General features: G+C 34.4%; 1 protein-coding gene and 1 long non-coding RNA gene across 5 annotated transcripts in view; one reads left to right on the top strand and one right to left on the bottom strand.

Moving 5' to 3' along the window:
* The window catches only part of LOC145739058 (uncharacterized), a 239,962-nt gene that overhangs the window by 145,261 nt on the left and 78,722 nt on the right, over positions 1-15,979 (bottom strand). The window lies entirely within an intron of this gene.
* The window catches only part of trh (PAS domain-containing protein trachealess), a 145,907-nt gene that overhangs the window by 124,627 nt on the left and 5,301 nt on the right, over positions 1-15,979 (top strand). For all 4 annotated transcript variants that reach the window (XM_081993835.1, XM_081993836.1, XM_081993838.1 and 1 more), the window contains 2 exons: positions 10,037-10,098; positions 10,156-10,245. In XM_081993835.1, the coding sequence (XP_081849961.1) occupies positions 10,037-10,098; positions 10,156-10,245 (152 nt within the window). The remainder of the gene's footprint in view (positions 1-10,036; positions 10,099-10,155; positions 10,246-15,979) is intronic.

Below are 15,979 nucleotides of genomic sequence, written 5' to 3'. Positions count from 1 at the left end.
ATCATCCTGCGCTAATTCTCCCTGATCGTTTTCTACATTAGAGAATGTACTCTTTCTATATACTCCTGCCGTCTCTTTTTTCTTTCTGTGTAGGTTGAAGTCATCGTGTATTCTTTGTAGTTGTTCTAGTTCTGCACACTGTTGTTTCAGCCACTCATTCTTAGCGGTTCTTATTTTCGTTCTAATGACTTTCTGGATTTTTTTGTAGTCATCACCATTCCCTTTGTTCTTGTACCCTCCTAGTTCCTCAAACAACGCCAGTGTTTACCTATGTCCCAATTCTGCCTCTGCAACGTTGGTCATGGCAGCCTCCATTTCTTTCCATACGTCACCCATGTTAGCTTCCTCTACCGCCTGTGGATCTATGGTTGTCAGTATTTTCTCATTAAGATTTTTGGTAACTTTTGGTGTTTTTTGTTTCTTCAACTTTAAGTCTTTCGTAACCTAATCTTTCGCTGTGGTACATGGGTTTTGATTGTCATAATTTTGATTTTGATTACCGCCATCAAGAGAACGTGGTCTGAGCACACTCTCTTTACCGATGTCCCATAATGTTTGTTTGATGAGTATGTAATAGATCTAATTACAGATTATGTTGTCTGGGCGATCTCTTGGAGCCTTCCACGTATATAAGCGTCTAGGTGGCAGCTTGTACCATGTGTTTGTTATTTTCATATTTTCTTCCTGGCAGAATTGGAAAAAGACGTTCGCTACGATCATTGCGTAATCCTAGTCCATAAGGTCCCACGAATGCTTCAAATCTTCCTTCTCCCACTTTGGCGTTGAAATCACCCATAATCATGTTTATCTCATGATTTTTAACTGCCTTGTTCAGTGTGTTCATTCATTTTTTTCTCAGTTTTGCCATTCAGATATAGCTTTTGCCATATACGTCGTCCAAAACGTCAAAACACTAAAAACAGACGCAAGAAGTTGAAAATGTTCAGCTTCTTGCGGGCTGTCATTGTCAAATTTTGCTTCTACCAATAGAAAATAAGTGACGTCAGACGCAAAACGCGGTGATGAGAACTCAGCTTAAAGTCTGGTACAAAAAAGTCGCAGAATCTAACCTGCATTTTCAGGATAACGTCATTGACAGACAAGACATTGACTCATCAAATTGTAATGATTTTTTTCAAAGAGCAATTTGAAGGTCAAAACATAAATAGTTTTCGACTAAAATAAGTGAGAAGAATTACATTTTGCTTCAAAATTTGCCATGTAAATTACGTCGAAATTGGTTTGAAACTAATTTAAATTTAAACGTGATTTGCCGTTAAATTTCGATTTAAGATCAAAGCCAAAATGATCCTTAAAACGACATTAAATTTAATTAGAACCACTTTAGAGGTAATCTGACGACTAACTCTGATTTTGGTTTACTTGAAACTGACAGAGGCAATTTAGCAGTGAACCCTTTGGTGCTCCGATATTTTTCTACAAAAACATTTCAAATTCAAAAGTGTTAAAATTTTCGGCTGTTCATGAGGTCACAAATTGGCTAGAGATAGAGCTTTAACTAATTAGAATTTAAGCGGGATTTACCGTTTTAAATCGGCTTCATAACAAACCAAAAGCATATTTAACACACTTCACACTTCCGTTTTCTGGAAACGCAGAAAAGAATGAAAATATTTTTTTCTTATTAATATTAACAAAAACCCTGTCAAAGGCATGAACAATGTTTAAAACAAACCTCAACGATAATAACTTTTCTTTCAAATTGAAAATAAAAATTAATACTTACGACTCTAAGATTACATTCATTTCATTTTTCTTTACTAAGACACGGATTTAGTTTAAAAAAAATGGGAAATAATATTACAAGCCGGACATGTCATTAAGTTCGGTTTTTGCTTACTATTACTCCTAATTATAAGGGCATACTCCACACTAAAGCTGTTTTCTTTCAAACAAAGTTCGACCATAATAACATTTTTTTAGTCAACTTTGCACCACTTTGTGTTATTATTTTATCCATTTTCTGCAGTTAACTTTCGGATTGAATTTAATACAATAAAAAAGGGTAAAAAATGCAATTCTTCAATTTGAAAAAGGAAAGTTTATGTCTACTTACGGTTCTCTTAAAACTATTTTCTCCGATCACCTGTGGAACTTTCAGAGTTGTGATAAATTATTAGTGTATGTGATAAGAAGGAAAAGCAATTAGAAAGTGTCCCACAAAAAAATATACTATATTTTTAACAAGCCACGTACGATAGACGACTAAAATTTATAGCTCATTCTTGCAACATCCAATCAATGAATACCAAATCGCGTATGTTCACTAGCAAATGAGGTTACGTCGAATGTCACTGTCCCAATCTTAATTATTTCAGAACTCACTTTGAATACTGATTATTTAAGGCTTTGTAACGTTTCACCAAATATATGTTTCTATTTTGTAACAAAATGCACCTACTTTTCTTTTATTGGGTTTCAATGCTAAAATGACGATTAGAAAACTTAGTAATTTAAGGAAAAACTCAACAAGTGAGTTAGTTACTTTTGCGTTCTGTACAGTTTATGTATGTATGCAGGACACCGGTAAATCAGAATTTTGAATATTTGTTCTTCGTTAAATTCTCAGTAATCTTGGCGTTTTAAACTCACTCCAAACCTTCACAAACTAAAAAATGTCAGTTTTCAGACTCTAAAACATTTTTTCCACGTGGCAAACCTTAAAATCAACGTTGCCAATGCCAAAACTCTTGATTCAGTTATTTTGTCAACGTCCAAAAACTCAAAAAGCTTTTAATTGGTGTGGTTCGTAAAACGTGGACCACTTTGACGAACTTAACTAGCTATGACGTTTAGTGACAGGCTTAGTCGCCTGACAGCTGTCAAAGCTCATTGAACAGTACCTGAAACTGTAAAATGTCAAATTGTTGCATGTCTTTAATGAATCACGCCGCAAACTGTTATTCGTAACTCTCTGGAGTTAAATTTGGCAATTGTGACGTTAAATGACAGTTTAAGACTAAGACGTTAAATTTTACAGGTGACACTTCATTCCGTTTGATATAACTATTAAAACTCATTCAGTTGTACCTTATATTTACACCTGAATAAAGCCCCAAATTTGACATTTGTGAAGCTAAGTGACACTTCGATATCTTTCTTACGTCACCTGACAGCTGTCAACTATGAAAACTCATTCAGCGCTAACCTACAACTGGAATACGCAGATTAGTTGTATTTCTGCGATAAATCGCATTGCAAGTTGTATTTATAGCTCCATAGACTTGACTTTAACATTTGTGACATTAACAGACACTTCGATATGTTTTTTTACGTCACGTGACAGTTGTCAAAAATCACGCAGCTGTGACGTGAACTTACCAATCCAAAATAGATCTACCGCTTGGATCAAGTACACTGTAAATTGTATTTATAGTCCTATAGAGCGAAATTTGACAGTTGTGACGCTCAGTAAGTATCAAAGTAACGTCAGAACTGACAAATTTGGCTCCATTGAGCTTTGAAGACAACTTACAGTACAATTTCTCAAAGAAACACACCTATTTGGCATCTTATACCTTCCGGTCACTGGTGAGTGAGTTATGACAGTTATGCAGCTTTCACGTGACGCAAGCAAAGTATTAAAGTGTTCCTTAACGTCCAACTGTCAAATTTGGCTCCATGGAGCTTTAAAGACAACTTACAGTGTAATTCCTCAAATATTTCTAATTTTATAGTTCCTGGTCACTGGTGAATAGGTTTTTACCAGGAATGTAAAATTTCCGGAAAATTAAATTTATGGAAATTTTTCCAGAAAATGTTCGGTAATTTTCCGGAAAAATTGGAAAAACTGAAAATTCAAAAATAATATTTACTATTAGCTTGAAGGTATTTAGGCAGTTGAGGTTAATTTTGAAAATAAAAATTTTTTACTTGAAATTTCTTGACAATTCTAGTTTTTAGTTTTTTAAAGTCAAACGGTGCGTGGTACGAAAAAAATGTCAGACCTCTAACCTGAAACGTTCCTGAGATATTGAACAAAAACTGCAAAAAAACGAGAGTCAACTTTGGCGCCCTCTAGGGGCTAAACGGGACAACATAGTCGTGCCCGTTCAACGTCACGTGATAGCCCCGTTCATTACCTTTCTTTTGTTATACGGTGTGTATATACAGGGTGTTTCAAATAAGCGAGTTATGGACGATTTTTTGGAAAAGTGCACCAAAATTTCGCTCAAATTGGGAATTTCTGCTTTTGAGGAGGGTGATCAAAGTAAGGCTGCTAGAGCAAAAACAATTGAATATCGATACAAACATTTGACGAAGATTCCAAAAATCGAAAAAAAAAATTATAAGTTTGGTTTGGTGCTCAAATTTGAGACACCCTATATACTGATGGATTTGGTATTTTTTATAAAATGACAATTAAACAAGTTACAAGGATGTTAAAAATTTATTGAATCACCCTGTAAGCTATTCCATTGTATCGTCAATAACTCGGTTATTTTGACAATTATATATACGAGCGGGTGGTTGAATATTGCGATTTGTAGCCCTTGAAATTGTCTTTTGATCACCCTGTATACCATATATAGTAGAAATGTCACGCTACCGAAAGATTAGAAGCTTTTATACCGGAAATGTGCTGTCCAGAAGGGATAAATTTATAAATAATATTTTTTTCAAAATTCATATTATTTTGAAAAGTGTTGAGTTTAGGTATTACATTTTTCAGAAAGTTTCCGGTAATTTTCCGGAAAAAATTGGAAAATCTGAAAATTCAGAAATAATTCGTTTTTTAATTATAATAATTGTACAACAATCCAATATCAATTCAAATAAAGTTTAATGTATTTTCAATCATTTAGCCCCGTTTGCACCGTCGTTTTGTAATTCGAGTTTTATTTAAGTGCTGGTCAGACTGTGACAGTACAGGTGAAAAAAGTCACACTCTAAACCACACTTAACTTAAGCTATGCTTAAAGTACGACGGTGCAAATGGCGGTTAGGTGTCTGAAATTATCTCATTAGAATGCATGATGTTTGATAATAACAATGACAAGTTTGACAGTTGTTTTCCTTATCAAGGAAAATTTTCATTTAAGCATGAAGTAATTTTCCGGTAAATTTCCAAAAATTGAAATTTTCTGACTCAAAAATTACCGCTTTTACATCTCTGGTTTCGACAGTTATGACAGCTGTAACGTGACGTAAGAAAAGTATACAAGTATTCCTTATCGTCAGAACTGTCAAATTCCATTGCCTGAATTGTTGCTTTTAATGTGCATTTATTAGCTTTTTCTTCATCATTCTCTTGAATTCTCCTAAAATTCCTTAAATTCTCTTGTCATTTTCTCCAAAAATAAATTTCAGAGAATTTTCTGTTCTTATGTATGTGGATTCATCTTTTTTTTGAATTTTGCTGCGATATTTGTAAAAATTTGTCATCTGGAATATATTTTATAATAAAAGTAACAAAACATCATACTTTGTCCCTACAGTAAATATACAAATAATTATGAATACACGAATATAAGTACAATAAAAAATACCAAACCAATAATATGATAATTACACATTTGCAAGAAAACTACTGCAAATAAAAACGCTGCCTAAAAGTGAGCAGTTGTAACTAAATCAAATGAATATCTCCCTTCATCTTTAAAGACTTTTAAATTAGCACCAATCAACTATTCCAGAGTTTAAAACAAGATTAGGATGTCCGCAGGCCCGATTTTCATTTAAATATTGAAACAAAACCGCCGTCAAGCCCCCAGATCAATGTCAATTCATTAGGCCCAGGTTTGCACACTCCCAGCCTAATTTTTGCTTAATTAATGTTTGCTGCGGAGTTGCCACTTTATTCACTACCTTTAGTCATGTTCATTTAAAAATTATTGGTAACCTCTAGAAGCAGTCACATAATTATAATTTCTAGGGTAAACATTTCAAATACACCAATTAATTGGTTGAAAAAAAACTAAATGATAGGGAAAGTTTGACAGTAAATTTATATGTTGCAACATTGTAAATAATTTTGCGTTTAGAGGGTTGCCACAAGTACACGAATTAAGGGTAGAAAATTTTCCAAGTTTGGTTTACAATAAGCATCGGCTAATTTTATCACTCCTCTGCCGGGGTTGAAAATTGGATTTCTGAATTTAACAGGAGGGTCGTGATTAGATTTACATGTAGTTCAACGGGGTGTTGCCGGAATTTGTCTTCGGGGACTAGCATGACACATTTTTCAATAACTTAAAAAATCATGATCATGTCAATCCTTGTAATTATGTCTTAACATTGAGTTATCTTTTATTTTGGGAGAAACATCAAGAATTACAATTTTTCCCTATTTGGATAGGGAGTCAACGCTAATCACTAATTAGTGTCATTAACAGGATTAGATTATTGACTCCTACAATAAGTACATTATTTAGGTAGGATGGTTATTTGAAATAGAAAAATAACTGTATTATCTTAAAAATTGCTAAACTCAACTCGCATATAACATAAAACAGATCCTACACCAATAGAGCAGTGTTTCTTGATTTCTTGTTTAGTGAAACCTTTTTTGATATCTAATTTATTGACGGAACAACAATGGTTTAGTTACTTTAGTAAGCATCACTCCACCAATAATTATTTGCAAAAAACTAAAGGAAATAATTATTTGAAAAGGATATGGTATTTCAGAAAACTTCTGAAAATCAGTCAAAATGCGTCATAATCTAATTGAAAACATATCAGAATCATATCAATATTGTCGAATTTACCTTGAAAGGTTTTAACAAGATTTACAATGTAACAAACAATGATGGGAAACTGAATTGAATCTTATTGGCATCCATTTTGTTTTGTTTTTTTAAACGGAAAAGAAATCAATATTATATCTGTTTAAGGGACAATTTAGTCAAGTGTCAGCTATGTTATGGCTCAGTGCAATCTACAATATGAACTGAAAAATTATGCCAATAAGGTCGTAATTGAACAAAGCAATAAACGCATGAGATTTACAGAGAGAGATTTAAACTAAATTGAGTTTTATTTACATTAAATTAATTAAAAGTTAAAAAAGCAAACGCTTTTTTAACTTTAAAAAAGCGTTTAAAAGTCAATTTTAGGTACTTACTTTTACAGTACTGTTCAACTTGCGGTTAACTAAACTTGGTTTTGGCACCTCAAAATTGACATTTTAAAATTTTGCAAATAAGGAGGGAGTTACTTTGAAACAAAACACACTCTTAATAGGGTTTACTATTGTAACAAATAATGGTGAAAAAGTAAAATGAACATTATTGATATCAATTTGCTAAAACTGTAGGAGTCCGAGTCAGTATTCTGTCTAAGGTCAACTTACACAGTCCAACCCTAACTTACAGTTAACTAATCAAACTGTGTTAAGGCTCAATTATGTATAGGTTCAGTTAAACGCTAAAACTTACCTGACACCTGTAAAAATGTAGCAATTAACTGTAATTACCGTCCTAATAGTACTAAAACTAAAAGTCAGTTTTACACAGTTTAGTTAAACTTATTTCAATAAGTTCACTCAAAATTGACAGTTAAATTAGATGTCAATAAAGACGAATTTACGTTAAAACGAATGACGGTGTTAACGAAATTTACCTTTGTAACAAACAGTAATAAGAAGCAAAATGAAACCTTATTGACATCCATTTAAATTGTTTAAAACTGACGGCCATTACTCCTGTCTAAGTGCCAATTTACCCAGTCAAACTTCTAGTTAATTCTTAGAATTATGTTAAGGATCAGCTCAATTTGGAGTCTGAACTGTTTAACTGTAGCTTATACAACCGACCTTAACACGATTAAATCGACATGTTTCTATGTCTGAAAGTGTATTTAAAAATCATGTTGATAAGGCGAAATATGCTTGAAACAAACTCGTAAGTCAACGAGATTTACCACAATAACCAACAGTGCTGATGAGCTAAATTAAGCCATATTGACATTAATTGCATTAAAAGTGTTTAAAAGTCAGTTTTACGCAGTTTAGTCAAACTTAACTAAAAGCCAAATATGTGGTTTAAGCCTCATTTCTTTCCATACATTCTTCTGCCTACATACATAGTGCAATTGTGGCATTAGTTCATGTTTTTGTAATTCATCAGTTACTGATCTGGAAAGATAAATATTGCCATTTAACTTGAAAGCGACAATGTAATCAATTCATTACAGGTGACAGGACCGTGTTGGAAAATTTTGGATTAAATGTCTGCAAAACCAGTGACAAGAAAACATCATCATGTCATTACTTCTTGAAATTCGTAACTGGCAGCTTACCAATTAAATTGACTTAAATAATGGCTGTATAACCTTTTGAAGATGCTCTTTTCACGATTTTAAAATAAAGCAAAACGTGTAATATTTATTTAAAAACATGTGAACTGGGAGTTGAAAAGATGCAAAATCTTTTGAGCATGACTTTTGATCCAAATTCCCTGAAGATGTCAAATAGTCCTGGAAAACTTAAAGATAATAAAACTCTCTGTGATGATTCACCTTTCACTTCAGTCCAAATTTCTTTTCCCATTTCTTTTTTGAACAGTCCACAAAGTCCGAACAACCAAGAGATTGTCAAGACCACCTGGGTCTTAATTCTTGAATTCTTGAAAGAAAAATTCTTAAGAGAAGTGTTGATAGAATGTAACAGAAGAAGAATGACAATTTCTGGTTCCTGTCACATTCTACCGACCTTTCTTCTGGTAACTCTTTTCCCTGGTTTCAAATATACGCACCCTGGAAGGTTTGAAATTCTAAAACGACGATGTGAAGAAGACTTTGATTCATCACATAGTCACGTGAAAAAACTTACGGCACTCACGATATGTAATATATTTTGAAGATTGATACTGGTGGCTTGGAACGTATAAAGCCTTTGGAAGAACCTATCCTCTAAAGAAGCTTTCGTATACTTGAAACATGTAAAGTCTTCTGAACTTTTGCCACAGACTTTTGTTCAACTATTCAACTGCAAAAACCTCTAAAAAGGTTTGGTTGGTCAAGAAGACCAAGCAGGCTCAGAACGTGACTTATGAGAATCTTCCATAACATATGAAAATGCAAAGAAGAAATAGTATATTTGCCACTTATAAAGCACCGAAATGTTAAAACTCTCTTAAATATTTATTTCTCTTGTTCAGGAACAAGCAAAACTTTTGATAACTCTTTCAATAGGATGTATGTAACAACCTTCTGAAGATGATCTTTGCTACGGCTTGAAGAAAATAGCAACGTGTGGAATTCACTGAAGACGATATTCATTCCCAAAGGGGAATGTCAAGAAGACCTGAAGAAGAAAGCTTCTCCTTTAGACCAGAATGAGCAAAATTTTGTAATTACTTTACCACATAAAATCTCCTGAAAATGATATTAGCAATTTTATTAATGCTTCTACTGCAACACAGCGACAAATTTTCAGGATTCTCTGAAGAAAATTATCGAAAAAATAGCACATACTATCAAATAAAGTATCAAGAGAAAGCGTGATTTTGATGTCCCGCATCTAAAAGTAGTACCCCAGATTTTCTTCATCACATTAATTTAAAAACCTAATAACCTACTAAGCATGGAAATGGCGCTCAAAAAAAAGGTTTCGGTTCATTTATATTCAATGTAAAAAAATTCCACTTTTTAATTTTTGTAAAAGTAAACTTTATTAATGTCATTGTTAAGACAGTAAATATGCGAAACATAATAATCATCTGTAAAAGTGAGCGATAAAAATTCGAGCCAGTAAATTTAGGGGCTGGTATCTATAAACCCCATATCAAGCGGCAATATTTCATGGATGACATTGTCGGCAATTTGTAACAGGTTCGAGGCATCTTCTCCTGCGGAAACATCTTTAGTCTCATATGTTGTACGTTTTCTTCCTGTGTTTATACGCAGTTCAATAAATGCAGGCCATATATCTTGCACTGGTTAAATTAATCCGTTTTGGGGGAACATTTTTCAACTGCCAAGGGACTATCGTTTGCCTCCGGTTTGTCATATTTACAAAACTAGGCTTTTCTTATCTATCATATAATATATGATGTTTTATGTTAATTTTCAGGCAGGAGGTCCACCATAGCTATGGACGTTTTTGAGCAACACCAGGGTACTCATATTTTGCAGGTAATGTGTCTGACAAAGCAACTGAAAAGGGTGTCCTAAAAGTTTATGTCTTTTCAGTCCCTGGATGGTTTTGCTCTCGCCGTGGCCTCAGACGGCAGATTCCTGTACATTTCCGAGACTGTTTCAATATACTTAGGATTATCCCAGGTGAGTTGTAATTTTTTTTTTGTCAAATGGTAAAATAGAAAGCGGGGCACTTTGAGCGCGCCCATGAACGGACGCAGCGCCGGCGTACGTGTCCAGGGCTTAAACCGCCCCCAAAAGGAGCCCCGTCGAAAACATGCCGAACACGTAGTGCTCTGCAGCGGCGTGTCTCACATTTATAATGTGGATGCCGGGTCGTAATCAATAGGGTATTTGCAACTGCGGGAGCCATCGCTGCCTGGACCCAGCATGCCTTCAAAGGCACGTACCAGCGTCTACGTGTTATCACTTTGGAACTGGTCTAGGATACTAACCCAAACAAGTGTATAACAAAGGCCATGTTATGGATACTCATCACTTTTCATTTCAAATTATCAGTTGTAGTCAGCTTTTTTGACCAGTTTACTATCAGTGATGTCTAAAAATTTCTCAAACCAATGGGCTCATCCCACATATTTTTTTTGGACTCAAAAAAATATGAAATACGTATTTTATTATTTTTCAAAATACTAACTCTAACATAACAAGAATTGAATAAAAAGATTCAAATCTCATAGTAACATTTAAAACGCCCGCTAGATATGACGTAGACGGTTTTCAACCAATTAGGTGCAAGGAGCCACTTCTATCATCAGCTTTTTCTACGCCCGCTTTCGTGTTGCCAGTTTGTAAACTTTTACCGATTCTGTAACGGTCATAGTAACCCAGTCATTGTTAAAATAGACACTATCAAACACAGACTATAATGTAATTTACTATTAAATAACCCAGTTATTTGTCATAACAACCAAGTTATGGACTGTTACAGTGGACACTGTCAGAGACTTTAATTTAGTCCATTGTAGTCTTACTATTAAATCCCACAGTTATTTGACCTGTAACTTTAGGCACTCTTTAGGCTGGTCAAACTAATACTTCAAAGGCTACAAATTGATATATAGAACCACACTGTCACCCGCACAACTGTCATAGGAACTGAGTTATGGACTCTAGCCAGACTATACGTAATGAGCTTTTGGCATTAAATAGAAATTATTAACTAAAATGTTACAAACATGCAAAATTTTACAAAATAAAAAATTTACGAAGATTTTACAAAATAATAGGGGTCTTAAGAGAACAATGACAAAATTCAAATTTTAAGAAAACGGTTTCCAGAATACAAATCTTTCCTGGTATGCAAAACTGACCTAATTTTTCCTATCGGCTTTAAACTACAGCTAATACTGGAACTTGAATGAATAAACTTGTTGCTACAGTTGAATTCAATGTAGATGACAAGGTCCAGAAATATGGTGTAGAATACGTGGAAACCAGGCAAACCAAGCAAAGACCCCAAGGAAAAACCAGAGAAAAATTTCAAACTCTGTCTTGGCAACGAAATAGCAGTGCTGAGATGCCTTATGTAACAGTACTCAGAACGACAATATTTAGAAAACTGCTTATGAATATATAACGATAAACTACCAAACAATTCAGAGGTTAGTTTAATTTTGTTTTACGTTGTGCCAGGCTGAATTTGCGTTGGCACTTGTTTTACCACTCAGCAAACTCCGTATTGCCCACCAGGACGACCAGAAAATGTCCTACTCAAACTGCAGAATTACCTGTCTCACCCTTGCAATGATCAAAGATGGAAAAATTTATGTCTGTTCCGAAAATCATGGGCAGCATAATGTTCAGATTGAGATTGACCCCCACGGCAGCACTTAAGGTAATTCTCGACCTCACACCGCTCCACATCATGCTGAGAAGAACTGCTTGGGGAGCACATCTCAGGTTGGATAAGACCGGATTTAAAAGGAGAGCACACAGTGCAAGGGACTCACTACCCACTGGCAGTGCACACCTCGCCGATCTCCCGACCGACGTCATGTCAGGAAGTTTAGTTTCGAAAAACAATTTCGAACGGAACTGAGCACCAAGAGAGGAGCAGAGAATCCATTCAAACATTGGAAAAAAATAACATAATATGGTATACGGACGGATCTAAAACTCCCGAGGTGACTGGAGCAGGAGTCTTCGGGCCTCACATCAAATACTCCGAACCCATGGGCCAGTTCCCTAGCATTTTTCAAGCGGAAATTTACGCCATAGAAAGGTGTATTCAGGTCAACCTCGACAGGAAATACCGGAACAAGAAAATTGCGATCCTTTCCGATAGCCAAGCAGCCATCAAAGCGTTGAGCTCATCTAACATCAACTCGATAATGATTCTGGAGTGCCTAGGAAAGCTCAATGATCTAGGAAGAAACAACAAGGTCCTCTGGATTCCGGGGCTCGTCGGAGTAGAGGGTAACGAACAAGCAGATACTCTGTCACAAAAAGGAGCATCAGCACCACTGATCGGGCCAGAACCATTCTGCGGCATTGGAAAAGCATATGTCCAGGAAGAACTTAATAAAGCTGAAGAAGAACTGAGAGCATCGCACTTGGAAAAAGTTCGAGGACTGAGGCAGGCCAAAGATCTCCTCGGCAATTTCAACCGAGCAAGCCTAAAAGAGGACAATACCTGCAGGTTCTGCGGAAAAGAACCAGAAACACTCCACCACATGTTGCTGGAGTGTTATGCGGTACGCCCTGGAAGAATAACAACACTGGGAACACACTGGGATTATACCAGCTGGCTGTGGAAGAAATACCTCGAACAGACCCACTCAAGATGAATATGAACAAGGAAACCATGAGAACCAAGAAGATGGGGTACAATAGATCTAATCAGGTCGCACTACATCTGTCACCATCCACACCTACCATTACCATTACCATGTTCAGGTTTGTAATCACAATCAAGACTACTCTCTGGAGGGATATTTCTCATGAAACCACCAATTTCAAAAAACGCCTCTAAAACACAAGTCACGTGACCAACTGTCAAATGACGTAGGATTGAGTAAAAGTGAGAAGAAAAACAGAACAGCCAAACTGCCCCTCAAGATTATCAACCAGGATGCAACAGTCAGAACCATCATGAATAGAAATTATGGTAGTGAACAGAGATCATGTTCTTAATGTGTGAGAAAATGTACATATGAAAATCTGGAGCAGCTTAGAAAAACTGAAGGATTGATATGGGACGGTAATTTTCAACCCTTCTTAACACTGAGCAAACACTGACTATTTTCCATATCATAGCAAAGTCAAAGGATGTGCAAGGTGGTGGATTAGGTCTATCCTACATTACCAGGTTGCCAAATTTTCAATTAGAATAACATACATGTGATGTCTGTGGACTCGACCGATAAAGGTATGCCAACTGTTCTATAGGTCATTGTAATGATGAGAAATCGTTCAAAGCAGCTCTAGGTCAATGCCTATTTGTTTCAAAGATTAACCCAAATAAAAAAGGGCATTATTCACAACCGTTAAATTTATTTAGATAGAAGCAATAACAAGTTAATTAATAAGAAAAATGTTTAAAGTGAGAACCGCCGTTTTGTAAACATGCAACTACTTTGCGCCATAGAATGTTGCTGCTGAATTCCATTCAGTTCGAGGCGTAAAGGATTTGCTGCTTCAATTATCGGTTTTTTCATCTTATAGACGATGAGTATGGACAGAAGTTTTTTACCAATTGCATAAAATAGTCTTAAGTGACCAACCGGTCAATGTAAAGGAAAGAATTACCTTACATATTAGGAAACTGTTACTTGTCTGTCACAATGTTGATGTTTTCCAATGACAAAATCAGTTTCAATTAAATTCAGGGGGTCATTTAACTCATTTAACATAAAATGTAAAAAATTTTCTATGAAATCTGTTTGCATAGCATGTTACCTGAAAAGCAGAATTTTCAATGTCACTATTTGGACAAAATACATTTGCAGGTGAACAATTTGACTCTGTTCAGTTTACTTTAAGCAAAAAGTGTAATTTCTTACTAAAGAACATTAAAGAGTAGCATAGTATTCTAACTTGCACGGTATAAAAAGATCGCCAATTCATACAGAAGCTTTTGGGGAGAAATGATTGTCAGGGTTTAAAAACTGGTAAATGGATTACAATTAAATTGTATCAAAGGATATAAATGGAGTATGTTTGTATAGGTAATTAGATATACCACTGTAACAACATTACACCCTCTATTGATATATTGTTTTAGACCTAAAAAATATTGGTTATACAAGCATGTATTAAAATCTGTAAAAGTGCAGATAAAATTTAAGGTATTTTAGATCACTTACCACATCCAAAGTTTCACAACATAGATAGCTTTGAATAGAATGCATTTTTAAACAAATAAGGAATGTTAAAAAAGTCAAATGTCTAATTACTTAACAAACCAAATGGTGCGTGAAGCAGAAGGAAGAAAGGTTTCATTCATGTTTTTAAAATTTCACAAATTTAGATATTCCTAACATGTAAAAAACATGCCTATAAAATCATGCTAACAAATTTCCTAATTAAACAGAAAATCATTTCAAGTATTCCAAATTGCCTATTTTAATAAGAAATTACTTACTAAATTTTGGTTATGAGCACATAAGTATTGCAGAATTTTAAATTATTTAGCAGTTTCAAAAGTATGGTAGATAGAAATTACTTATTACTTTTGTGAATCTTTAAGAAAAGTAGGAACGAAATCAAATGCCTAAACTACTAGTACGTAATACACTTGGATCATGGACGGCAAAATTGTGTCATAAAATTGATTCATAAAGTAATATTACTAAATTACGACAGTAACTCAGAGAAAAAAGGAACAAATTTTGGTTTGAAGAAGAGAATGGTGTAATGGTGAATCCACCATTACACCATTTAATTTAGTGTTATTAAGTTTATATAAGTTACTTAGCAATAATCAACAAAAGAAATGAATAGAAAGCACATTTATTCTATAATGGTGAAACAATTTCATTTTTAAGAAATCTTACTATTACTCTCTTTAAGCTATAAATGATTGGATACCTTAATATATATTTTTTGATTTTGTGTGAGAATACACAATCTTGCAAGGCAACAATTTCTGTTTTGTCAATCTTACTTCTCTTTAAAGTGATTTTTATAATTGTAATAGGGCCGCAACACACTTTTTTTATTTCGTTAAATTATTGATTAATTACACATGAAAAACGGTTCTGCAAGTTTAAACACAAACCAAGCTCGCTAAAACGATGAATTTTGGTCTAAGTGTTGTGTGACGTCACGAGGCACGTTTCAGTTCGGCCGCGTTTAGCGCTTGTGATTCAAATGTTCCTTGTTCTTGTTCCTAAATTATTATTGAAGGGAAAATAAAAACACGTAGATCGCTCTCTCACATTTGGGAGGTTTCTGATAGTATTTAGACATTTTTGGCTATTTCACAAGAGGAAGTGCTACATGCTGGAAAAAGAGTGTTTATAGATATATAATAATTTTAAGGAAATTAATAATCAATCATATTTTCTAATGAATTGAAATTTCCCTGTATTTTCTTAAACGATTTTTTCTTGCATTTTTTGCAAATCATTTGTTCTGCTAATATATCTGAAAAGTAGGAAAGCGACTTAATTTATGATTGATTTACTTTGATAATCCATAAAAAATTAAATACGGAGATCTGTGTGAACGATTTTACCTTTGTGTTTAAAATGTAATTTCATTGCACATACCGGTTAAAATGACAATGATAAAGGAGATTAAACCTTAATAACTTAAAAAAAAACTTTCTTCATTTGAAATTAAAATACAACAATGTAGTCTTAATGTACTTACTGTGTAACGGAATATCCCCTTTGAACCAGTATAATACTAGTTG

Source organism: Ips typographus, linkage group LG16 (genome assembly GCF_016097725.1).
Source record: "Ips typographus isolate SLU linkage group LG16, UJ_Ityp_2.0, whole genome shotgun sequence".
NCBI lineage: Eukaryota > Metazoa > Arthropoda > Insecta > Coleoptera > Curculionidae > Ips > Ips typographus.
The sequence above is the reverse complement of the archived record's forward strand: the minus strand, read 5'-3'. Positions and strand labels throughout refer to the sequence as shown.